The sequence below is a fragment of the Lemur catta genome, chromosome 18 (genome assembly GCF_020740605.2).
Source record: "Lemur catta isolate mLemCat1 chromosome 18, mLemCat1.pri, whole genome shotgun sequence".
NCBI classification, from domain to species: domain Eukaryota; kingdom Metazoa; phylum Chordata; class Mammalia; order Primates; family Lemuridae; genus Lemur; species Lemur catta.
Window position 1 is genome coordinate 34,780,575 of NC_059145.1, and position 26,185 is coordinate 34,806,759.

The following is a 26,185-nucleotide window of genomic DNA, read 5'->3' on the forward strand; positions in this document are numbered from 1 at the left end:
CCTCCCTTCCGTGCTCCCGTGAGCCATTTACTCTCAAATCACGGCACTGACCATGGAGTGCTGAAACTGCCCGGTTACTTGTCTGCAAACCCCATGAGGGCAGGAATCCTACGTGTCTCATTCATGGCTGTCTCCTCAAAGTGTAGCCCAGTGTCTGGGATATAACAGATGATCAAGAAATGTTTATGTAAGTCCTGAACTATCTGTAAATTTTTCCCTAAGGCCCTATTTTGTTTTCTGAGCTAATTCTTTAGAGATCGCCTTCAAGGTCATTAATATATCAGCCCTCATATTTTATTAACTAAATTGCCATCTCACAAATTAGTGATTTGAAACAGGCAAGCTCTATGGTTAGAAATCTTATGGGAAGTGTGGGTTGCGCTTAGAAGGGGACAGGTGTGAGGGGGCTTCCAAGGGGCTCAGGATGTTATTTCACTTCTTAACCTGAGTGCTGGTTAGACAGAAGTGTCCACTTTGTGAAAATTAGCCAAGCTGCAAACTTATGGTTTACACACATTTCTATATCTGTTATACTTCAATCAAAAGTGTACTACAAAAAAATAAATAAATAAACAAAAAAAGAAAAAGAAAAGGAAAGAAAAAGCAGAAGTCCCCATTTTTCTCCCTACCCAGGCCCCTGAGTCTTTATTATTTTTCCCTGTAGTGTGTGACTGAGCTGCTGCGTGGTGGTCTTAAAACGAAGCTTTGAAACGAAGATCCTCCAAAGCCTGCAGTATCTTTTCATTTCTGCCAGCAAACTGTGCAAGGCCTCACTCAACTTCCCTATCTCCTGTGAGTCTTCAGCCCAGCATGGAATCATATGCAACAGACTAGTGGTGTAAATATCCTCAGACTACTGGTGTAAATATCCTCAGCTTCAACTTTGTATCTTACCCACCTTTGCATTTCTCAATGTGCCTGCACAGTTTCTAGACCACAGCAGGAATGCAGTGACCACCTACTCCTATGGAATGAAAGATGTCTTTACTTTGAAATCCTTAGGTCACTTGCTTTAGTCAAACTGCATTCATATCTTTGGTTTCTAATAAGGAAAAATACTGGTAATCCCCTCTTTTGGTTCTATTTGTTTTCTTACTTAGAATAGAAATAAGCACCCTAACTTACTCTACTTATATTGCCTATTATTCACTGAGATACTGACCACATCGTGGAGTTTGTAGTCATGATGATTGGGGGTACAGTATCCATTCGGTCAAAGGGTTCTAAATTGTTATAAAATCAGTGGCATCCATTTCACAAAACCATAGAACCATGAATTATCAACAACTCTTAAATCATACATGACCTGTGATCATCTGAGATATAGGTAATGTTATACCTTTTTTTATGGGGAATTCTACAGTACTGCAATAACATTAGACTATGAAAAGGAATATTCACATTTTAACTGAGTGATTTAAGGGAGTTATAAACTCTGTGTGTGTGTGTGTGTGTGTGTGTATGTGTTTCAGTCTATTCAGGCTGCTATAACAAAAAGACCTTAGACTGGGTAATTTATAAATAACAGAAATGTATTGCTCACAGTTCAAGAGGCTAGGAATTCCAAAATCAAGACATCAGCAGATTCAGTATCTGTCAAAGGCTCATTTTCTGCTTAAAGATGAGGCCTTCTAGCTGTGTCCTTACATGGTGGACACAAGCCTCTCTCTCAAGCCTCTTTTATAAGGGCACAAATTCCATTCATGAGGGCAGAGACTCACACTGGGGATTAGGTTCCAACATATGAATTCTGGAGGGACACCAACATTCAGTCCATAGCATTATGCATGTATTAAATGTTGCCATTTACTGAGGACTTACTCTGTTCCAGGCGTGATTCTAAATTCACAACACAAATTCTCTCATTTAGTTCTTACAACAAGCCCATGCTATGCTTACTATTATTATGCCCCAAATTACCCAGGAAGGAGTGGAGCTTTAGAGAGTTAAAGTTCTTGCCCAAGATCACAGTATAATAATAGAGTTAGGGCTCACATTCCGAACACTCTGCTTCCAAGGCTCCTGCACTAACCCACTATACTTGAGTACTTTCTTGTGGTGGCTCTAGAATGTCCCCAGTCAGAAGAGTAAACTGTAACATGGTAGACTGGTCAAATGTAGATGTAATCCTTCTTTAAACACTCAGACACACTAGATGAAATAGCAAAATAACACAAACATGTTTAAATACAAGAGCTTACAAGAAAAAACACTAAAAGCCAACTTTTACATTTACTGCTAAGCATAAAAAACTGATAATCTGGCACTCTCTGAGGCTGTGAATAGGAAAAACAGCATTGCCTATGAGAAACTACTTGCTGCTTAGGAAAAATATTTACTGAAATTATATAGTGCAGAAATTCCTAAATATAAAGACTTACATAATTATTCCCAGGAAGTCAATACTAATAGGGTATGTGATAGAAACCCAAATAAAATCTGTTATGAAGAGAAACTCAAACTCTATTCTGTTCCAAGAATAATGATTGTTAATAGTAAAGATCGGTTCACAGTTAAAGATGACAGAATACATGAGCAAATAATCTATCAGGAAAGAAATTAGATAGATGAAAAAAGAGGATTGCTACCCCCAAAATTTAAACTACTAGAACAATCTTAAAAGGATGTTATAATTTGGTACAGAGAACCTAAGGATAAGACTCCATATAAAAGGAAAACATATTTTTAAAAGAAGCAAATAAAATTTCTAGAAATAAAGAAGTCATCCATATTAAAAACTCAATGCATTTTTAAAGCAGCAGACCTGACATAAAAAAAAAAGTCAGTGAACTGTAATATGAGTTTAAAGAAATTATCCAGAAAAAAGCATATAGACTAATAGAAATATATTTATATATGGAATCATTTCAGTGAAATTTAAGAGCATTCAAGAGAGTGAACACAGTAAAAGTCTTCAGAAAGGGGAAAATGCCAGACTACTTATGAAGGTGCAAAGCTAAGTCAGAAGATAATGGAATAGTATCGTCAAAATATTTCAGTCTAGATGCTATGGAGTTAGCACTACAGAGTACATATTAAGTTAAATAAGGCATTTAGACAAAGAATGACAGAATTTATCACACCCAGATAATTCTTGAAAAAACTTCTAAATTACTATTAAAAAAAGTAATTTTTAAAAAAGCCATGGTGAGTAAACTGGTGAAAAAGCAGCTAATCATGTAGGCAGCAACAACAATAAATTATTAGTGGGTTAAAAACACAGTAAAACTAAAATGTTAAAAAATAGTATATGAAAGAGATGGGAGGTAGTCCAAGTTAAAGGGTTCTAAGTTTTTGTTCTGGAGGAGGGAGGAGTTCCTCACCAATTGAAACATGTTAAAAAGACTAAGTACTAAAAGAATAGAAGGTATACTTTACATGCTATATATAATAAGGGAAAAAGGATTAGAGAAAACTCAACCAATCCAATAGAAGGCAAAGAAGCAAAGAAAAAACATGGGAAATAAAAAGCATAGAAAATGATGGTGGAAATAATCCAAACTTGTCAGTAAGCACAATAAATTTTAAAAGATTAAATGTACAAGATAATAGACATAATGAAATGTCAAATCCAGCTATATTCTATTTATAAAACAAAATCCTAGGAAAAAAAGAAAACAATAAGTGTTGAAAATAGAGGGAAGGGGAAAATATGCCTAGGAAATATTGCCAAAGAAGAGCTAATGTACCTATGCTATTAGCAAACCAAATAGACATTAGAGCACAAAGCACTTTCATGTACAAAGAGGGTTATTACACAGTGATAAAAGGAGGGATTTATTAGGAAGCCCTAATAGTCTTGAATGGGAATGTTTGTAGTAATATAACTTTAAAATACAGAAAGCAAAATGGATGGTATGAAGGAGTTGAAAAAAATCCATAATCCTGGTGAGAGATTAACTGACATCTGAAATAGAATAAATAAAAAATGGAAGGTTTTCCAGCAGTGATAGCAGTTATGAGGAAAACAAAAGAAAAAAGCAAAGAAGAAGAAAAAAATAAGAAGAAAAAAAAGGGAAGATTTGAAACACAATTAACACTGTTGGTCCAATGGATATATATTGATCCCTATACTCAGCTATGAGAGAATGTAACTTGCTTTCAAAAACACATAGACAAATACTAGAATACAAAGCAAGTTTCTACACATACTTAAAAATGTGTTATACAGATCACAGGACCATTTAATCAGACATAATAATAAAAAAGCTAGCCTCATCACCCATATAGTAGGAAATTTTAAAACACTAAGAATTTACAGATAAAAATGGTAAAAATTAGAAAATTGTGAGAACTGAATAACAATGAAAGCTTTATATATTAAATTTATAGAGATACATTGGAACGCAGAGAGAAATGTATACATGTGCATACGTCTATATCTATAGATATAAAATAAGGCTGAAAAGCTAAGCATCAAACACAAAATGTTAGAAAATAAACAAACAGGGTAAATCCCCAAAACACAGAAGAAAGACGAAACAAACGTATCTCTGGCAGTATGGTCAGGGAGAGATGGAGGGAAGGAGACAGGAAGAGAGAGAGAGAAAAGGGAAAGAGAGAGAGAGAAAATCAACTAAAAACTGTTAAAAGGGGCAAAATCACAAAAATGGTAGCATTTTTAATCAAAAGAGAACGCTATTAACAAATGCATGTAATAAACTTAAAAAGTGAGATAAGGTAATTCTCTAAGAAATATAATCCCCAAAATCACTTCAAAAAGAAACAGAAAATCCAGAAATATCTAACCCACAAAAGACACTAATTTAGTACTTGTAAATTTACACACACACCCAAATACCATTAGTCACTGATAACTTTTGTGGGTTTTACCAAATCTATAAGAAACAGACACTGTTATTCCATCTTATATGAAATGGTACAAATATTAAGAAAGAGAGAAATTCTCTAAGTAATTTTGTGACAATAAAATGACCTTAATAGCAAAGGCAAATTACAGTTCAAGAAAAATATAGCCACTCTCCTTTTTAAGCATAGATATGAAAATTCATAGTATAATATGAGCAAAATGGATTTAGCAATATATTTAATATGTTTTTACACCTTTTTTTTTTGTAATCATGACAGTGAAGTTCTACCTGGGAAAGCAAGTATGTTTTCACATTGTGCAACCTATCTACTATTAGAGATACTTATAGTTTTATAATTAAAATTTTAAAAAATTGTATCAATATATCTCATATTAAAAAATTAAAGAAAATTATTTTAGTAAAAGATGTAGAAAATTTTTTAATAAAGTTCAACATCAATGAAGATTTCAAACAATAAATATAGCAACAAAAACTCCTCCAGAAGTTTTCTTTAACCTAAAAAATAGTTAAATATCAAAACCTTACAGCAATTCTGGAAATGAATAATAGTGATGGCTGCATAACATTGTGAATGTACTTAATGCCCTTATATGCTTTAAAATGGTAAATTTTATATTCTTTATATTTTACTACTATTTAAAAAAAAAGCCCTGTAGCCAGCATTATACTGAACATGTGATTATTAGAAATACTTCCTTTAAATCAAGAATCAGATATGGTTGCCTAATCTCATTGCTTCTATTCAACAATGTATCAGAAGTCTAGTGCAATAAAAGACAAAACAATACTTAAGTATGGAGATAAGATGGGAAAATTTTCGTAAATGATATTAGTGTCTATGCAAAAATTCCAAGCATCTATATACAAACTATTAGATCTCAAAGAGCATTTAGCAATTTGTTAATTGTAATATTCAATACACAGAAATCAGTGTTGTTCTCATATGCTTGTTATTACAAATTAGAAAAGTAGTTTTAAATATATACTATTTATGATTAAAAAACTATAGGCTGTCTAGGTAGAAATATAATATAAATAAAGTTATAAAACTGCATTAAAAGACATGTAAGTAAAGAGATATACTTAGTTTATTAATGGGAGTGTAATATTATAAAAGATAGCCATTATCTTCAAATTAATCTATAACTTATAGCAATTTTAACCAAAACCCTATCAGAATTCATGGAAATTAACAGGCTGATTCCAAAATTAATATGACAGAGTAAAGAGCCAAGAATAACCAAGACAACTTAGAATAAGAATAAGGAAAGGATACTTGTTCTCCTAAATGCCAAGCCATATTATAAAGCTATAATAATTAAAGAGACATGGTACTGACATAGATATTAACAAACCACAAAATCTGGAAACATCTGCATATAGATGGGAACTTAGCCCATGACATGGGTGTCATAACAAACTGTTGGGAAAATAAAGACTATTCAATAAAAAGTGTGAGTTAACTGGCCAATTATATGGAAAAGGACCAAATTAGAATCCCACCTCGTGCCACATACACAAATTCCAGAGGGATTAAAGTTCTTAATGTAAAGGCAACACATTAAAGTATTCAGAATAGAAAAATAAGAGATTATCATGATCTTAGGGCAGAGGAGAATTTTTTAAACAAAGCACAGAATGTACATATCATAAAGGTATAAATTACACTATATTAGAATAAAAACAAAAAGAAAAACAATGCATTGTGCACTTGCAGTCCCAGCTACTCAGGAGGCTGAGACAGCAGGATTGCATGAGCCCAGGAGTTCAAGACCAGCCTGGGCAATATAACAAGACCCTGTCTTTGAGGCAAAAAAAAAAAAAAAAAAGGCATCTATAAAAAGTGAAGAGGCAGCCATGGAATAGGAAGACCCATATATAATATAATGCATACAACTGTAGAGAAATAGCATCCGAAACAGAATGGACACCCAACAGGGAACTTCCAGTTGGAATAAAGAGGCCAGAAACCCCAAATGATCAATAAAAACATTAAAAGAGGCTCAACCTCATTAGTAACCAGGGGAAATGCAAATTAAACCACTGAAAAACCAGTCCCAATACATCAGATTTAGGTGAATCATGAAGGCTTGGTGCCTTCAATAAAGACACCTAAGAATATTCCTGGAACAGCCAGCTGAAATTGCCAGCTGTCAACTGGGAAAACACCAATTAGGACTTTGTCCAAACATCAACAAACTGGACTAAAAATCTGCTATATTATGGGATCCATTTTCATATATTGTGAATGCTTCCCAACCTCTAAATGATCTAACAAAACCAAGTGATATTTCTTCCAAGCCAATAGAAATACTTCCCTAGCAAGAGGGCAGCCATGTTTTCCATCTCCCAGTGTAATTGTGTGGCTATCATCACGTCGTCACATTGACCCATCTGGGAGAGTTCTGCACTGAGCAGAAAGGTGGAGGGGTGGGGGTTGAGTGGGGGACGGCTTACTTGGAGCAGTCTTCGCAAGCAATGTTCCCTGTGGTCTCCTTGATGGTGCGCTCAGACACAAATGCTGGATATTCAGTATCACAAGGCTCCAGGGTCTGTTTCAATTTCTGGGCTGTAGCAATATGGAGGAGAAAAAAGATAAAGAACCCGAGGCACTGGCTCAATATTGTGACTGGCAGCGCACAACAACTCAGAACGCAGTTCTGCTCCCGCTGCTCTGTGATTTTTCTAGGCACAGCATAATGCATTATTTTCTAATTAGTCAAGTGATTTCATCTGCCAAGCAACTCTATAAGCTATAATTCCTCAAGCAGTTGTGTTGGCTTGATCAGCTATCATTTATGCATCACAAGAATTCTACTTTCTGGGACAACATCAATCACTGGGTCCTCTGACCTCAGACTTACTCAAACTTAGCAACAACACATATGTATATCTGAATAAGTGTATAAAATATAAGTTGTACCATATTATTTAGGGTTAGACAAAGGTCATGATACAATTGCATGGTTTTATTATAGAAAGAAAATTGAAATATGAAATAGTAAAATACGTAATGTCTTTGAAGCACAGCCATGCACCAAATCCTACTATTATGAAGTTCCTTGTTCAATAATATACCATGTCAGTTTTAAAGCACGAAACAACCCTGGTACGTGGATGAGCACATAGTAGGCGCTCGGTAAAGGCTTGGTGTTGATTACATTATTTAAACAAGTTATGTTCAGTGGACAAGATCCAAAACCTCCCTAAGTCTCAATTTTCTTATTTGTAAATTGGGGATAATAAAGTTCTATCAGAGGTTGATGTGATAAGTAAATGAAACAATATATGTTGAGTACCTAGCACAGTACCTGGAACATAATGAGTGGTAAATAAATGTCAGGTGATACTAATAATAATAGCAACAACAACAATGACAAAAACAACACTAACATTCTAATGAAGCCATTGTGACATTAAAATGGTGACAATGATGATAGATACTATAGCATAGTAGTTAAGGGTGAAGACTATGAAATAAGAGAAGTTTGGAGTATGAATGCCTGCTCTGTTGCCTCTAGCTAATCCTCAGTATTCTCATCTGTAAAATGGATATGCTAGTGGTACAGGTACTCTTCATGGGAGGTCTGCTCGTTAACAGTTTCCCAATAGAATGCTCATGGGTTTCCAGTAACCCACCCTTTGTAAAAAGCTTTTCACTGGTGTTTTAATATAGAGACAATATATATTATTTACATTTACAATTCCAAAACTCAGTAGGATTTTGACAAAATGATGTGTGGACAAAGTTTCAAATTATGTTTCAAATACAACTGACTGGATGTCAGAAGCATGGGTAGATATTTTGCAGACTGTCCATCTGGGATGCTGCTAACACTAGGTGAGCCATTAGTGCTACAACATGCAAAACAACTGTTTAGTAACAACCAAATAATTGTCCAGTGATCAGGAAACCATTCCAAGCACTTATATCCTAACACGATTGTTTCTTATATATGGGATTTTCACTGAACTTTAATTATTTTGAGGAAATTGGTTGGGAGTTTGAGGTTGGAGCATAATGCATTATAATTTTTCTTATTTAAAACAAAAAAAAAGTAGACTCTTAATCAGCTTTTTGAGTCAGAACATGTGATTTTCAGGAACCGGATATTCAGTATCACAGTTAAGGAGAGATGCCTACAGTAACCTCACGGGATTGTTCTGAGGAATAAATAAACTAAAGCTTGTGCAGCTCATAACAGTGTGAGGCACACACACATACTTTGATCCACATGCGCACACACACACACACACACACACACACACACACACACACACACACACAGACTTCATGGAATGCTAGTCCTTAGGGAGTGTTACCACTTACATGCCAGAGCTGGCTAGTTGTGTAGTAGCTAGGAGCACAAATTCTACTGGGTGATCCTCCTACAGCTGTGTGACATCCAGTGAATTTTTAACTTTTCTACACCTTAGTGTACTCAACTGCAAAAGGGAAGTAACAGTACCAAGCTCATATGGTTGCTAAAGAATCAAATGAATTACATGGAAAGTAACTGGCACATTGGGAGTGTTATTAAAGTGTATGTTCTTAATACCACTGTGACTTCTATGCATTCACGTTATTTTCTTATGTCACTGCGTCCTCCTACTGCCAGCCTTTTTAAGCCATTGCTTTTTGGTAGAAAAGGCAAGCAGATGGCTGCCTCCCTGCCCTCTGACTCCACTGCCTATATGGTGCTGGGAGTTGTCATTCTACCAACACCGGGCCAGGTCGCAGACACTGGCCCCCATGCCCAGGTGTTAAATGCCTGCTGAATACATGAATGATTCTTCTGAATGGCATTTTTCAAGCAAATAAAAAGGACAAGAAAATGTAAGCTCAGTCCCTTATGACAAACTGCTTGCTGTTCAGGTGGAAGGTCAGGTGATTTCCTATGGTCCAGGCCAGGCAGTAACAACACAGATAGGTACTCAGTGAGAATGCCATTTTCTTCCCAGTTCTTTTCCCTATGTTTTGTAAGGAGGACGTCTTTGTTTGATACTAGGAAGTTTTTACTATGTTTCTTTCCTTTTTATTTCTTTCTTTCATTTGCTCTTCTCTCCTTTTAATCTGGGGAAACCAAACGTAAAGTTCATAGTATCTGGCTACAATTTGGTAACACTTTTCATGTTCACGGTTCTTATTTTTACAATTGATTTCTCTGCATGGCAAGTCACTCTGATTTTCAGTTTAAGAAGCTTCACTTTCATATTTAAATTATTAGAATCCCAAACAGTGAGTCCATTAAAATGGAATAAAGATTAAGGATACTAGAGCACAGATTATAAATGGATATGGCACAAACATGCCAATGACAATACAAAAACCTAACAACAATGGGAACAGCTACATTTATTAAGAAATCGCTGTGTGCCAGATGCTGTTCTGCTTCATACGTAACAATTTATTTAATAGGAAAACATGGCACTATTAAAAAATAAACTATGAAGTATGAACAATTGTTATCTCTGTTCTGCAGAAGGTGAATGAAGAGAGAGGGCTGGGGTAAATTGCCCAGATTCATCCATTCAGCATGTGGCAGAGCCAAAATTTGACCTTGAGTCGTCTGGCTCCAGTATGTATATGCTTAACTGCTCTGTGAAGTTTGGCCAATGAAAAAAAATAAGAGAGGTCTTTGGGTCAGGCTAAGATAGGCAGCACACGGGATTTAAATAAGCCTGATAATTGCACCATCTTTAATTCTAATTGTCTGGGCCCAGTTACAATGGAATGAGTCCAATGCTCTCAATGGCCAGACTCATTTGGCTCTGATCCTTTCTGGAGATGAAATTCTTTTTCCTTTGACAACTGTAGGGCACCCCATGCTGATGTGGTGACAAACTGTTGAGTCTATTTGTAGCATGACTGTAGATTGGCTGGAAGTTGCTTGATATGCTTTTGGGAAGCACATGAATTATCATACAGAACCATGGCCACATTTAATCTAAATAACCTAGCTTCATATGAAGGCTATTCTTTGTCTAGAGTGCTACAGAAAACACCACATGTCTACGTCACTTATTACTGTTTATCTAGGGAATTTCAAACCAATAACCAAGGCTGCCAGCAATCTATTGGTTACTGAATTTTAACTCCTAGGGCATTCATATCTCACCATCTTACAAAGGTGTAGGTACACAAGGATCGTGGAGCTCAGTTAGGCTGATTTCTTCCTTTTCCAGAACGGAAAACTTAGGCTCAGAATGTAGACACAGCCTGCCTTGAGTCTCACGGACAGTGTGTCACCACAATCCTCATTCGCTTAAACAGCAGACCACTAATGCCACCATTTTCATAGCCGAACTCACTACATGCCAAATACGGTGCTAGGACCTCTGCACGGACACAATCTTCATCACCACGCAGTGAGCAAGGCCCTGCTACTATCCTGTTGTGCAGATGAAGAAACTAAAGCTCAGAGACATTAAGATGCTGCCCAAAGTCACCCTGTAGTAAGTGGTGGAGCCCGGATGCAAGCCCGGGCACTCCCACCCCGAAGCCTCTGCACCATCACAGAGCACACTACCCTGCCTCCCACCCCAGTTCCACTGGAGATGTCACCGTGACCTATCACTCACAGCAAAGCATCCAATAGAGCATCTGAACAATAGAATTTCTTTAATTTCCCCTTAGCAACAAATGTCCCCGATGAGAATAACTGACTTGGGTTCACAGTAATTATGTGCAGACAATTGGGAATGAATAGATTTGCCATTTGAAAAGCCTTCCTCTTTTTCTGTCTCTGTGAATGCACTCCCATTCACAACCAGGTGCCAGCAAGCTCCATTCTCTTTGTGCAACTTCACCAAAATGATACCTTTGTGATAATCAAGCAGAAATGGGCTTCCACAGTCCCCTTCATTAAGGAAATGAAGCAGATAAACAGTGTAATTATGGATTCCATTTTTAGCTAAAACAAAGATGTATGTCTCAGCTCAGGGTCGTTATCTAGCGAGGGAACGGTAAATTTAGAATGAAGAAACCTTGCAAGCCAATATCGAATGGTGCTTGAAACTTTCCTCTCCTTACACTGGGTCTAGGATTTGCGTTTATATTTAATAAGATATCCCAATGACAGCAATCCTATGGATGAATTGATTCACCTCCATCTGACTTAGTTTCTTCATCCGTACAAAGGAAAAAGTCACACTCATACCCAGGAGACGGCGGACGGCCTGAATGAGATAATTCCTATGCAGCGCCTGGCTCAACACAGGGGCTTAAAGAAGGGCAGCCGGCAGCTCCACCATCACCTAGCTGAGGGGCAGGCATTGCCTTAGCTCTGCGTCCACTGTCTGTTGGCTGTCCGACTCAGCGAGGTCTGCTGACAAATTCTAGCAGTACCCACCTCTCAGGGATGTTGAAGGGATTTGAAGATAATCTACATGTCAGATCTCTGGAAATGGCAAAGCACTACGTATCCGCACACCACGTGTCAGCGATGTCATCCTTTGACAAAGACGTTCTACAGTCTGTGGAAAGGAGGTCTCAGTCTGGCAGTGGAGTGAGAGGGCTTGTTGAAATTATCTATGAAGGGGCTTTTTAAAAATCTCCCTAAGACAGGAAACAGAGAACTAAGGTATCACATTATTTCTCTTAGCTAAGGGTTTGACCACTGTTGGTCCAGCTGTGGGGTAGCGGGTGGAATTTCAGAATGGGAACTTCCACACGTGTGTCTGAACTTTATGACTGCAGAGACCGTTCCTTCCTCCTTTAATCATTGTCCCCTACCCCACACTCCTCTGTCTAGGCCAGGGTTTCTCAACAGTGGCACTACTGACATTTTGAGTGGGATACTTCTTTGTTGTGGGGGCGTTTCTGTGTGTTGCAGGATGTTTAGCACCATCCCTGGCCTCTACCCACCAGATTCTAGTTATGAGCCCCTCCCTGAGCTATGACAACAAAATGTCTCCAGACATTGCAATGCTCCCGCTCTCCCTCCACCAGTGGAAAATCACTGCCCTAGGCAAAGATCACAATGACTGGTGCTCAACAAAAACTCCCAGCTAACTGTTGCCAAATCTGCAAAAACAAAACAAGACTATGGGTAGATACCTTTGGTGGCAGGTCATGGGAAGGGTACTAAGTAAAGGTGAGAGTGAGGGGGGTGGGAGAGGAGGTTGGCGTGAAGAAGAGGGAGCATCTTCATCAGGTGTGAAGAATGCCAAAAAATAAACCACTGCTGAGGACCAGCCCACTGCCCTCAGCACTGCGTACTCTCCTGAGAAATAGCCAGATGTCTTAGCCAAAACCACCACCACTCAAAACAGGAGCACTCCACCACGGGCAAGCCCATGGAGTATTTGCACATGGGCTTTGCATGTATTGCTTAATTCATTTCTCACAACCACATTATGTCTACCATTTCCTCTGTTGACAAATGAGAAAACCAAAGCCCAGAGAGACCAAGTGACTCGCCCAGGATCTCACAGCTAGCGAGAAGCAGAAAAAGGCTGCTGAACTTGAAAACCAGGGCACTTAACGGCTGGGCTAAACTAGGCTAAGCAGCACACAGCCTGATTCAGACGGAACGGGGATAAACAAGCCCCCCATTTAGTAGGTTCCTTCTCACCTTTCTTTGCCAAATCATGTGCAATTTTAACAAAAGCAACTTCACACCATAGGTAAAATTTTCTTCTGGGGACATGATATTCTTGTTTTTCTAACTCACATTTTGATTTCTGTTTATTGACTCCCCATTTCCCATACTGATTGCCAACCCTATTTAACTCCATGCCCCTTTCTCCCCTGATTTGATGTCTTTTTGGTGTACATAGAGTTTTGTATCTTGGGTTTTGTTCTGCTTTGCTATATTACTTAATTTCACAAACATATTTGTTTCATTAGAAAGTTTTCAGAAACAGAGTAATATGTCTTTCTGTGGATGGGTTGTAATTTATTTTCAAATGGATTTTATTGTTAGACATTTAAAGACTTAGCAGTATTTACAGTCATAAATTCCCTAGTGATGATCATCCTGTCCTAGAAACCTTTGTTTCCACCTCAGTTTATTTCCTCAGGCTGAATTTCTAGAAGTGGGATTTGGGGCACTTTACTGGCATTTGGAACGGGTGCTAACCCGGCAGGGAGGAGCAAGGACTGGGCCCAAGTCCTGGGGGTCACCAGGACATTGCGTGTGTGTGGATGAGGGCAGAACATGGGGTCCTGCTCCACTGGCCTGTCAGCTTCCCCGGGCAGAGCCAAGCCTGGACACACCTGCTGCAGATTCACTGTCATCAGAGCCCACTGTGTGCAGACATCAGCACGTGTAGAAATTAGAGAGTTCCTGGATTCAGGCAGAATGGGCCTGTTTTTGAGTTACAAAGCAGTGACTATAGTGACTCTAAAAGTCATGTCTGGCACAAGAAATATTTGTTATGGTATTTAATAAGTAAAGAGTAAGCACCTACTATGTGCTAAGCACCAGGTATTACAAGATAGTAAGGGTTAAGACATAGCTCCTACCATCAGGGCATTCTAGTTTAGCATAAAACACGCACACAAACTGAGGCAACAATGGTGAGGAAGGGCTGGGATCATGGGTGAGCAGGCTGGGCAGGAGCGAGAAGGAAATGTTGCTAAGTCTGCCTGGGGGAATTGAGGGAATCCTCACAGATTGGGTCTTTAGGGAAAGGAAAGGGAATGTCAGATTAAAATATGGCCAGCACTGGGGGGAATGCTGATACATGACTAATTGGTCTCTTTTTAAGAGACAGATATTAAAAATAGTAAGAATTATAGCAGTGTGCTAGCTCCTGGCATCCCAGGTAAGAAAATGAGCATGAGTGAAGGAAGGAAGGAAAGAACAGAGTATAACTGAGAAATACCAAGTGACTGGGCAGCCTGGGGCAGACCGCTCGGAGACAGCTCTCATTAAGGAGCATTGGTTTTACAGGCAATCATCATTGTCCTGTTCAACATTGTCATCACCATTATAATTACAGCTACCATTTTTTGAGGACTTATTATGTTCCGGTCACTGTGGTCAGCATATAACATGATTTAGCTTATCATTACACACACACACACAACTTCCTAAGAAATAAATTTTATTTTCCCCACTGTGCTTAGTATGGGGAAACAGCCTTAGAGAGAGATCAGCTAACTTGTCAAAGGCCAATCTCTGAGCCAGGACTCAAACCTATACTGATCTAACTCCACGACTCAGGCCTCTAAAAGTCTCTACTAATTACTGCTAAATCATCAACGGCATTTGAGCAGGGAAAGTAATATCATAGATTTATGTTTTATGAGAATAGTTGTGAAAACAAAAATAAGGTAGTTATCCATTCATTCAGCCTGAGACACAGGCAATGTGTCTGTCTCCCTCAGATTTTTAGCATAGCACGTGAGCTTTCTCAGGGATTTACCTTTGCAATGTATGACCTCAAAGCCTTAGTTAAGGAAACAGGTCAAGATGTACATTCAACACGGGCTCAATGAAGCCTGTGGAATTTTGTGTCAGACTGGACAGTTCGGCACTTAGTACAAAGGGTGGCTTTTTGCTGACAAAGCCGAAAAATCATCACTTTGTCCTCGGGAGTTTTATGCAAGCCAGCACATCCCTGATGAAAAGTAGCCAGTGAACCCAGGGTTTATCACTCTGAGCTAGAAAATAGAAACCAGTCACTGCTTACCTTTAGCTGTCATATCAGAGTGCCACCAACTGCAGAGGTTAAATTCCACCAGAAACCTAAACAGATCGTGGAAAAGCCCAGTGTTACTTGGTCATCCATGTCCTGAGCAGAACAATGACATTATGTGTTATTTAGCATTGCTCACCTCATTTGAAAGAATCACATCACAATTTGGAGATATCAACATGGTTTGTTAAGTTACCACTGAATTTTCACCAGGCTTTATCTTACTTGTGAAAGGCTATTTTATCCCCTGTGCCAGCCAGTCCCTGAGAGCAGCTTTCCCTAGACTCAGAGACTCCTAGCTGTGAAACACCCTGCTGGATGGGCTGAAATAGTTTTCCAGTTATTGTTCACCCATCATTTGCTATTAATACCATCTAGTTTGATTCCTCAGTAAATAGCCAATTTCTAAAGGGCTTTTCCTGCCTTGGTTAAGAAATATAAATAGAATATTCTCCTCTACCTAGACTATGGTCTGCAGGAATAAAGGATGCTTTCAAAATTTATACTGCAACTCAAACTTGTTTACATCTCTCCCTCTCTGCCTCTACTCACCCCCCTTGTGTGTGTGTGTGTGTGTGTGTGTGTGTGTGTGTGTGTGTGTGTGTGAAGACATGGAACAAACTTCTCTTTATGAAATGATACTACAATACAACTTCATAAAAATCAACATTTTTTAATTGCTAGTAAAGAATGCAAAAATAATATAAATCATTCTCCAAATGGATGGACAGAGGTCAAAATTCAATCTTTTATTTTTCAGGCTCATGGCTATTATTCCTAACAGCTCTCTCTCTCAATCAAAATCCCACTATTATCTGTTAATGTGTTTTCTCTGTCTCTTATATGTATGAAGAACTTCTCACTTGAATTTATAAACTTTGTTAAATTAATACAGGTTATATTAAGGCAATGAAGAGGACCGTGTCTAATTCATCAAATGGCAAGAAATCTGCCTTTACCCCACAGAACTGGGGCCTTAACAGGGGAAAATGAGAGAGTTTGGTGCATGTTAAACAATCTGGTTTACATGCTCATCTGCAAAATTCCTCCCTTTTGTGTGACACAGTCTGTCTACAATGTGTCCAATATCTGGTCTGGAAGTCAAGTCTTTCATCTTTGTGCCATTTCAAGTCTTACCTAAGTCACAGATGCATCTAACACCCTCCAAACGGGACCATAATTTGACAGGATAAACAATTAAATCACACCTAAGAAAAGCTCCCAGCCCTGTCTGACGACCCCACAAACTCTCACCCCTGCACACGCTGAGACACCCGAAGTAGCACAGTGGACAGCCACAGCAGCTTGTGCTTCTGACCACAGCCCACCCAGGCTGCGTGAAAAACAGCCAGACATCCATGTTACATTTAACAGTAACCACAATAAATAAATTTGGATTGTGTATTGCAAGCTGCTAGTCTGCTAAACAATGACATAAGGGCATAAGGAGTGATCATGGATAACTTAATAAAAGATAACTTTTTGGTTTCAATGTTCAATATTTCAAGATGTCCACTGAGGTTATCTTGGAGTATTATGAATCTAATCACTACTGAAAGAATGAAGCACAGTCTCCCACTTCACTTTATAATACAAAAAGTAAAACGATCCTTTTCCCCCAAAATGCAGAAAATTGCACTTACAAGACAAGTTCTGTCACTATCCACTTTACTGCAGAGAGGAAGGCATTATAAGGCTGAAGAGAAGAATTCAATTCATTAAAAACAATGTATCACACATAGAATTCGTAATTTAACTTAAGGCTTTACATAAAGACAATGTTATTCTTCTAGGGAGATTGATATCATGTTAAAAAACAGTTAAGGAAGAAAATGGTTGGATACTGTATCCCAAAACTAACATTCTAAAACTTTGAACTCCACTCTAGTGAGATGTGATTTACAAGTAAAATAAACATGATCTAATACAAGGGTTATCACTGGGAGGAAAAAGGAAGTTCAGCAAACGATGCTTAAACATTTACCCCCAGGGGCTAATATTTCGCAGCCTAATGCTGAGGGCCTGGAGTCATATAACTAATTTCAAATGGTAATTCACAGGGCTGCCTCGTGGAAAGGGGATTCCCTGTTCTCCATCACTGTATGTCATTCATTGAAATAAGCAAAAATTGCATACACTTGATTTTAATGCCTTCCATGAATTATGTAGGATTTAAGCTGCCTTTTCTCACACTTACATATTTGGACTTGAAAAAATGATAACCATATAAACATGTGATTTTATCCTTGCAGAAAATCCCCTTCACTCTATAAAAGAAGGTATTGACAGCCTAATCTTTATTTCAGAATATTTTAATTAAAAAAAGCAGTTGGATTGTTTACTCTGCGATATTTCCTATGTGGATAATTCAATTTCCTGAATTCTGGAAAATACCAAGTCTCCCCCTCAGTTGGGTCTTTGTACCTAGGTATGCCAGATATGTGAGTGGTGGGCGACTGGAGAGGCAGGCAATGTCATTGGAAAAGCCCGGGCTCCGGGCTCCAGATGGCAGGTTCAGAAGAACCTCAGAACCTTTTGTGGTTGCCTTTAGGTATCAGAGAATTGAAATGCATGCAAAATCCTGGTTTCTGGAGCCATGGCTGCTTAATCCTACCTTCTTAGCATTTTAATTATAAGAGCTCGAACTAGAAATGGAGGAATTATGCAGTTTTAAATAAAATAAGAACAAATTTATATAACCCCAGCCATTCTCAAAATTTTCCTATTCCAGGCCAGAAAGAAAATGATCAGAACAACAAAAACAACAAAAATACTAAGGTTATTCACAACCCAACTAGATTTCAGACTTTTTATAGCTCTTGCTCTGATTTGACTGAGTACTTCAATGTCATTCCCTGGATCAGAGGGCTCTGGGGCCTCAAGAGTAGGGTCAGATAAGGATGTGAACTTTTAACTATTTCCTAAAACCAAGTGCAACCTTGTAGTCCTGTGGTTTTGCCATTACATTTCATGGCTTGAAAAATAATCATCTTTCTTTCAAAAAGACTGGGGTAGTCAGACCCTGGGACAATTCTGTGTCTTTGTACCTGCTGGGATGGGTAGTGTGGGTCAGAGGGAGGAATGAATAAAAGGATTAAGTAGGCTTTGGAGGTTGGGTGGGGAGGCTATCCGGGCAGCTCACCCTGAGGCCAGGAGGGAGGCATTCAAGCATCCTCTGCCAGACATTGGTCGCATATATGAGTAAACAAAGGGATTATGTAAATTTAGGATTAAAAAATTTTAAATGCACATTATCATTCAAAGGGATAAAGCCATTGTGCTTTTAAGCCTAATGATGAAAACATATCTTGGGAAATTTCAAGTCTGGAAATATTCATGCTAAAGTTAGGGAAGATAGGTTTGCAAAGACATGTTGAGTCTCACTAAAAAGCTGTATTTTTCAAACCGTCCAACTCTTACGGTTACCTCTCAAAAATTTTCCAGCTCTGAATCACTTCTTGCTCCCTCAGTGTAGGAGAACCATGTTAAACATTTGGTTTTTAAATAATGCCCTTATAAGATTTGACATCTGCAAATGAGAAGATGTATATGTTTTAAAACCAAAATGGCTTTTAAACGTTGTGTTTCAAACCAAATTTTAGGTTAATTTTTGGCATTTACAAAATGTTAACATTGGTAAGGGTCATATTTATACACATATATCAGATTATATAGAGGTATACTATATATCTATATCTCTATATACGGCCTTTTTTTCTGTGCTTTTAGGTGTTGGTGGCAAAATTTACATTGTCTTTGCATTGTAAATTATATTTTTAAACTGGGAGTAAATTATAACAGTCAATTTCTGGCAGCCTGAAAGCCATTTTCTAATCACACAAAAGCTATGTTGATTGATCCTCAACTGCAACATCGCCAAAGAACCAGCTCCAGGGAAAACGATGCTGAAACTCAGCAGAGCATGATCAGGGGAGAGAATCTATGATCAAAATGGGAATTAGAGCACAGGCTCAGAGCTCTGTTACAAACCAAAAGAAAGGTTTCTGTTGAACAAAACCAAATTCTTTTATATACAAATGAGAGAATTGGCAAAACTTTTCCCTTTTTCTATCCATCAAAAGGGGGCTGCTGCATTAATCCATCAAAGACTTTAGAGCAGTTTTTCATTCACATAATCACTGGATTTGGATTTAAACAGAAGTGGGTTTTTGTTTTTTTTTTTAATGAGTAAAGTCAGGAAATACCTTTAAATGTTCATGGTTTTGAAAAAAGATAAATTTGATTGCTCCAAAGAGGGAGATATGCTCACAAAAAGACAGACACGTGCGGGTGTTTTCTGGGTGACAGCGCTGTACTTACATCCAGGAGGCCATGGGCGCCGTCGCTGCTTTCCTTGTTAGCTCTACACATGGCTTGGTAGTCATACAGGGTAATTCTACAGGAAGACATGGAAAGGAGCTTCACTACATGAGAAAACATGGGAACAAAAATGATGCTGCGTACCACGAGGTGAGCAGTCACTATCAAGTGCAGCAGTGGCTAACCCCACGCAGGCCTAACAAAGGGTGACAAGGAATATGCCAAAGTCAAGTACCGGAGATGCAGTCCTGTCACTACGTGGAACCTGAAGAACAAAGGGAATGAAGGAAGGTATTGGGAAGGGTAGAGGGAGGTGAGGATCTGCCTAACTTGATGAAACAGTCATTTTGGTCTGAACAAGGACAGTCTGCATGGACCAAGATAGTCGAAAGGGAATATGTGTTCTGAACTGGATGCTGGACCCTGAATGAAGTTTATTTGGGCCATGTCTGCAAGGTCAGGGAGAGTTGGGGAGGGCCACTTTGGGTTAATCAGTGCCAGGAGTCTCTATCCTTCTCAAGCACTAGGACATAGGCCTAGATCAAGATCAGCCGTGAACATGGACAGTTTGTGGGAATCCAGCCAGCTCATTAATTGTAGTCCCCACCCCACCCCCATTGCCACTACAGGAGTAGTGAGTGTATTCTTACTTTTGAGAACAGTGCAGTTTATAAAACCAAAGAGTGGACATTTTTTCTCTATTGGCAATAAAAGTATAGCTCTCATTCCAATTAGGACCTTTACTCAGTTGCAAAAAAAAAAAAAAAGCTTTACTTTAAATTGTTGAAGGTATTTTAATTTCTCATCAACAATTTTACAAAGTAAAGGTAAGCGGCAATTTCTGATAGTACGAGTTGGGACTCAGAAAACATTGCCTGAAATATGGCACTTTGACATGAAGCAGCCTCAAGGTCTCTCTCCTCACCTCCCCGCATGCTCCACTCCTCCACTGGAGTCTCTCAATCCTCTCTTTCTCCCAAACCACAAGATAAAATTGTTCATCTACCTAAAAAGCAGACCTGCCAAAAAGGAACACAATTGTTCCTTTCCTGACACTTCATTCTCCAGAAGAGGTTAAAACTCGTATCACAGAAGAAGAGACATAAAATTAAACACCTAGAACCCAGATGAACTTGTTCCCAAACCATTGTCTTCCCTCCACCGCCATTCAATTTCCAACAAAAATTATTTACTAACTATTGTCTGAGCATTAGGCCCATTCATTTCCCCCTAAAAAGCATTTACTATCCCTCAAATTGCCACATTTCCTCCATCTTCCTTCCGGCTATGAAACAGCAGTACCCCATTAGGTTATTGGGTAATCATTTTCCTATGATTCTCTGCACTATCCATATTAAAATAAATTTTGTATGTTTTTATCTTCTATTAATCTGCCCTTTGTCAGTTCATTTTCAGCAAACCTTTAGGGGGTGATGGAGGAGGCTTTCCCTCTCCACCCCTACACGTGTTCCAGTGTTTAGATGGAGTGAGCACCTCATCCCATACTCGGAAGCTGCAGGCAAAGGAGACCTGTGTCCCTCCCCTGCCCTTTAGCATCTCCCACCATTCCTGGCAGCCCCAAGGACAGATACTTGAAGTCCAGCCTGAGTTACATAACAGATGCCAGATGCAATTTTAAACACTTTAGTACATGCACTTCTAAATGACTGAATGGAATTCTCCCCACAGGAATTCCTTTCTAGAATAGTACAATGCTTAACATTGAGTGTACTTAAACTGCTGGGCTTGTTCAGAATACTAGACATAAAAGATCCATGCAACAGGACTGGTGTTAGATCTACTTCATACCTACTCCTAGTACCAAGTACAGCACCCAGCATGGGGAAGACATTCAGGTTTTTTTTTTTTTTTAATGAATGATTGCCTGGTCACATGACTCTTGAATAGATGACAACACAACTGAGAACAAAGGAGTCAACTGCAACACATGATGTGGAGGCCTCGTTATCTGGACAGTAAATTAGAGACATGGATAAATGGATTGAATACAGAGCCATTTATGGGTACCAAGTACAAAACTGGCCACATTTGACCAAATGGAAGACAACAGCCAGCGCCTGACCCACAGCACACAGCACTCCCTGGGCAGCAAAGCCCATGTGGATACCAGTGGTCACACAATTTCCCAGCCAGTCCCCAAGGCCTCTCCTTCATCAGAATGTTTCTTCCTCACTGTCCTCTTGTTTTTTCCCCTCATGCAGATGCAAGCATAGAAACAGAAATGAAGACTATAAACCAGCCAAGCATTAGGCTTGGGGAAGCCTCCCGCACAAACTTCTCACAGAAATGCTACCCATTGACACAGCCCTGACACTAACCCAGTCACCAGATATGCCACAGAATTACCTGCAGACCACAGTGGACAGGTCTAACTGGTCCCTGACTGGCCCACCATGACACCATTACCCAGGAGGTTTCTACAGGTACCCCCGCAAGGGCTTTCTGGGATTTGGCAAGAATTAGTATTGACTTCTCCTTTCCCTATGGCCCAGCTCTGTCTCTACAGCTAAAACTTGTGCCCAAGCCAGGTGAGAGGCAACATGGAGTTTAGAGGCACGTGGGTGTGCCTGGACTCTCACAGATAGGGATGCAAGATGGCCTTGGCTTTAGAGGTTGGTTCTGCCATACATTCAGCATGCTTAGCCTCTTCTGAGGCTTCATATTCTCACTTATAAAATGACAGTGGAGATGTTCTGAGAGTTAAACAATTAAGTGTGCAGAAGTACACTGAAATGAACTATGAAGTGTGCTAGCCTTGTTAAGATAGTTATAAAAGAAAATCTGATTTCATTGTTGGTAAGAGTTTGGGCTCTTAAAGCTGCACTGTTCCCAAAGGTTCAAGGGATGCAGTGTGACATAACACTTAAAGTACCAGCTTTGAAGTCAGTGACACCTGAGCTCAAATCCAAACTCATCCAATTATAACAATGTTTTTGAACACTCTGGTGCCTCAGTTTCCTCTCTGTGAAATGGTGACAATAACGGCTATCTCATAAGGTGGTCATAAGGATTAAAAAAAGTTATCTTTGTGTTGCATTGAGCGCAGTGCCTGGCACAGAGGAAGTATGCAACAGAAGGCAGGGTTATAACTGCTGTTATAATGACTGGCATGTTTTTCATTGTCGCTATTAAGTAATGGGGCGGTGTTTAATGCAGTGGGAATGGTCATGGGCTTTATGGGATGGACGAGCTTCCTGGTTTTCTTAACTCATTGGCACGTACGATGTAGAATAAAATTTATGCTTTTTACTGCAGTACAAGGCACCCTCAGAAGCTATGCTGGGGTTATCAAAAGATAATGCAGAAACTTCAGTCCATGGTTTTCTTATTAATACTTGAGGACCATCATAAAAACAGCTGTTATCTATTGAACTCTATTTAGCAGCCATGAGCAAGGCACTCTTTCTTCTAAGCACATCCCTAGAAGATAGAGTATAATCATCCCCATTTTACAGAGGGGATAACTAAGTCTTAACCAACCTAACACACCCAAGTTCACAAAACTAAATGGTGGCAAAGTTAGAATTAGTTGGGGGCCAAGCTGAATCACTTCCCCCTGCTTTCTGCTCAGAAGCAGGTTCTAACAGATTTTAGGAAATGCCTAGAATTCAGACCTGTGCCCCAAACCAGGATCTTATTGAAATTTCTCAGGAAATGATGCCCAAGATAAGGCGTCATAACCAATGTCCAGAATCAACTTTCAAGCCAAGCTGAGGTGCAGTCGGGGAGTCCCCAGGCCAGGCTGGACCAGCTGGCTGGGCTTGTGAGCACCCCTTGCCATGGCAACCACCCTGACAGACAGATGGCAGGAAACTCAGGATTCTCCTTGGATCATTTTCAAAGGCTCCAGTTTACATGCTGGAGCCAAACTAAATTGCTCTGGGGCAGCCCCCAGGTCAGGGTTCCTGTCTCTCATTTCAAAAGGAGGTTTTCCTGATACTATTGCCACTGAGGAGGTTATAAAACAAGCCTTCCCTGTCTTCTCCACACTTAGACAGCTTTAACTAGATGTTGCAGAAAAAGAGACTTCTAGATTATTACTCTTTTTGAAGTGATTCTGTTACTGTTTTAAATAACTCCATTTTGTGGCTACCTGTATCCTGTTTGGCTGATTATAGTTAAAGAACATGATAATTGCCTGCTTTCATTCGACTCTAAAATAAGCCCTGAGAATCGTGCCCAGCCCAAGACTAGTGCTTCACACTGCTGCACGCAGCAAGGGGAGTTTATTCTCACTACAGATAACATGGCTTAACCCCCGTGACATCACCACCAGGCCACTTCAACCCAGGGCCACAGCCTGAGACCTTGTCATTAGCATCACTGTGCTCCCTAGACAGATCTCTTTGAAACATTGACAGAGGCAGATATGGTCTCTGAAGAAGCAGCTCAAAGCAATGCAAACAAAGCCTGGAAAATCCTAGGTCCCTGTGTTGGGTAGAGCCTTGGATGACAAGCTTGTGACATTAGGACATGTTTAAAGTCATTTTGCAGATACTGTTCTTTTCCAGCTAGGCAAAAATCACAACAAGGAAAAATATTTTTTTCTATGAATTAGCAGGTTGAATTTTAAAGGCACAAACTCAGCTAATCTGGGCTGGTTAACACCTGTAGGAATCAACATTTATTAAACACCTACTATGTGCCATGAGGCCAGGTAATTTACCTGCAATGACTCATTGGATTAGCTGACTTTGGCTAAACAATTGGCTTAAAACCAATCTTAAAACAGCTTAATGTTTGCAAATACAGCCCTAAAAGCGGGACAAGGGAGGCATTTGACAGAGAGACCCATCATGGGACATAATTAAACAATCCTGAATCTGAAAGTCTGAGAGGCAAAATGACTCACTAAGGTAACATGAAAAAATATGTATCCTTTGTTGAGCTATAAAATATGTTTTCTGGGGGAAGCTTTTAACTTGCACGTGGAAGGGCATGGAGCAGGAATATAGGAAATTCTTAGCAAAGAGACTGTCACCATGGGAAGCCCTCATGCATTCTTAGTGAGAGCCAGGAGGGTAAAAAGTTCAGCCCACTTATCTGAGGGTGAATAGAAGATCCAAAATGTGCTCTCCCTTCTCTCCTGCTTGCGTCGCGTCGTCACCACCTCATCCCACAGCAAACTCTTGCAGAAATGGCGCTGCTCTGAGATCAGGGCAGCATATCTAACACAGCTGAGGCGGAGAATCTACACGCCCCTGGCCCTACTGCCTTTGAGCCCTCCCACTGGAAATCACCAGAACAAGCTTAGTCAATGGGGACCTATCAGTACCAGAGAAGCAGCTTCCTGTGGCTGTACCTGCCAGGAGCCCAGCACACAGGATATTGGGGTCACCTGAGGTCCACTGCAGAACACGGAATGGGGAGCCGTGAGAAAGCCTCACTCATTTGGTAGATTAAGCAGAGTATCGGCACCAAATCAATGCCTTTTATTGACAGGTGCTGATAATACAAAAAGAAAAAAGTTGTAGATAGTGATCCTATCAGCATCGCACCCAAGTAATAAGAGCAATAACAATAAGAAAGAATTGATTACTTTCTACCAGCAATGTTGGCATTATCTCTTATGGTGACATTTTATGGGAGAGGAAATGAAAGTCCAGACAGGAGGAGTCTCATGTCCAAGATCATCACCATGCTAGCAAGGAGAAGGGCTGGATTATCAATCCAGGTCTCTCGTACTTTAAAGCGGTACACTCAAACTGCTTCCTAAACACCGATTCTCAAGGATAGCTTGCTCCTTAAGGATCTCATGGGCATGAGTTCTCATCAGAAGAACCTGAGAACTGGGATATAAACCTACTCTCAGTTCCTAAGGCCATTTAGGAGCATACACATTGGCATTTGTTTAAAACAGTGATTCTCAACTTTCAATGCCCTTTAGAATCACCTGGGGAACTTTGAAAAAAAAATTTTTTATATATGCTGATGGCTGGGCATCTCACCTCCTACCCCTAATTTTTCATTGATCTGGGTTAGGGAACTCGTACAAGTTATTTTTTAAGCTCCCCTAAGGAATTCTGATGTGCAAACAGAGGTAAGAGCCATGGATGTTAGAATGTGATGTAGCCCACTTGCATTTTCTTGTGTGTTTGTTTCTTCCCTTCCTGACTTTACTGTAAGTACCTTGCAGGTAGGAACTGCAAACTTACAAACCCAGACACATCCTTGTGGGGCCCCCTATTAGTTTGGACATATTTAGGGGTACTTTCTTGACTCCCCAAATAGGTAGGTGCCACCTGCAAACCTCAAGGATGAACAGAGTTTCCTACCTTCCTGGAGAGCAGCACTGATTTGATAAACAAGTGTGAATGCCTCCGAGCCAAGCAGAGAGGATCCTCTGGAGGAACTTGGTCCTGGAA

The 26,185-nt window shown here is 39.5% G+C and overlaps 1 protein-coding gene across 1 annotated transcript in view; it reads right to left on the reverse strand.

Annotated features, from left to right (window-relative positions):
• Positions 1 to 26,185, reverse strand: part of CACNA2D3 (calcium voltage-gated channel auxiliary subunit alpha2delta 3) — an 806,837-nt gene that overhangs the window by 40,719 nt on the left and 739,933 nt on the right. The window contains exons 32-35 of the mRNA XM_045529969.1: positions 19,800 to 19,875; positions 17,123 to 17,175; positions 15,474 to 15,529; positions 7,290 to 7,401 (exon numbers count right to left, since the gene is read on the reverse strand). Of these exons, the coding sequence (XP_045385925.1) occupies positions 7,290 to 7,401; positions 15,474 to 15,529; positions 17,123 to 17,175; positions 19,800 to 19,875 (297 nt within the window). The remainder of the gene's footprint in view (positions 1 to 7,289; positions 7,402 to 15,473; positions 15,530 to 17,122; positions 17,176 to 19,799; positions 19,876 to 26,185) is intronic.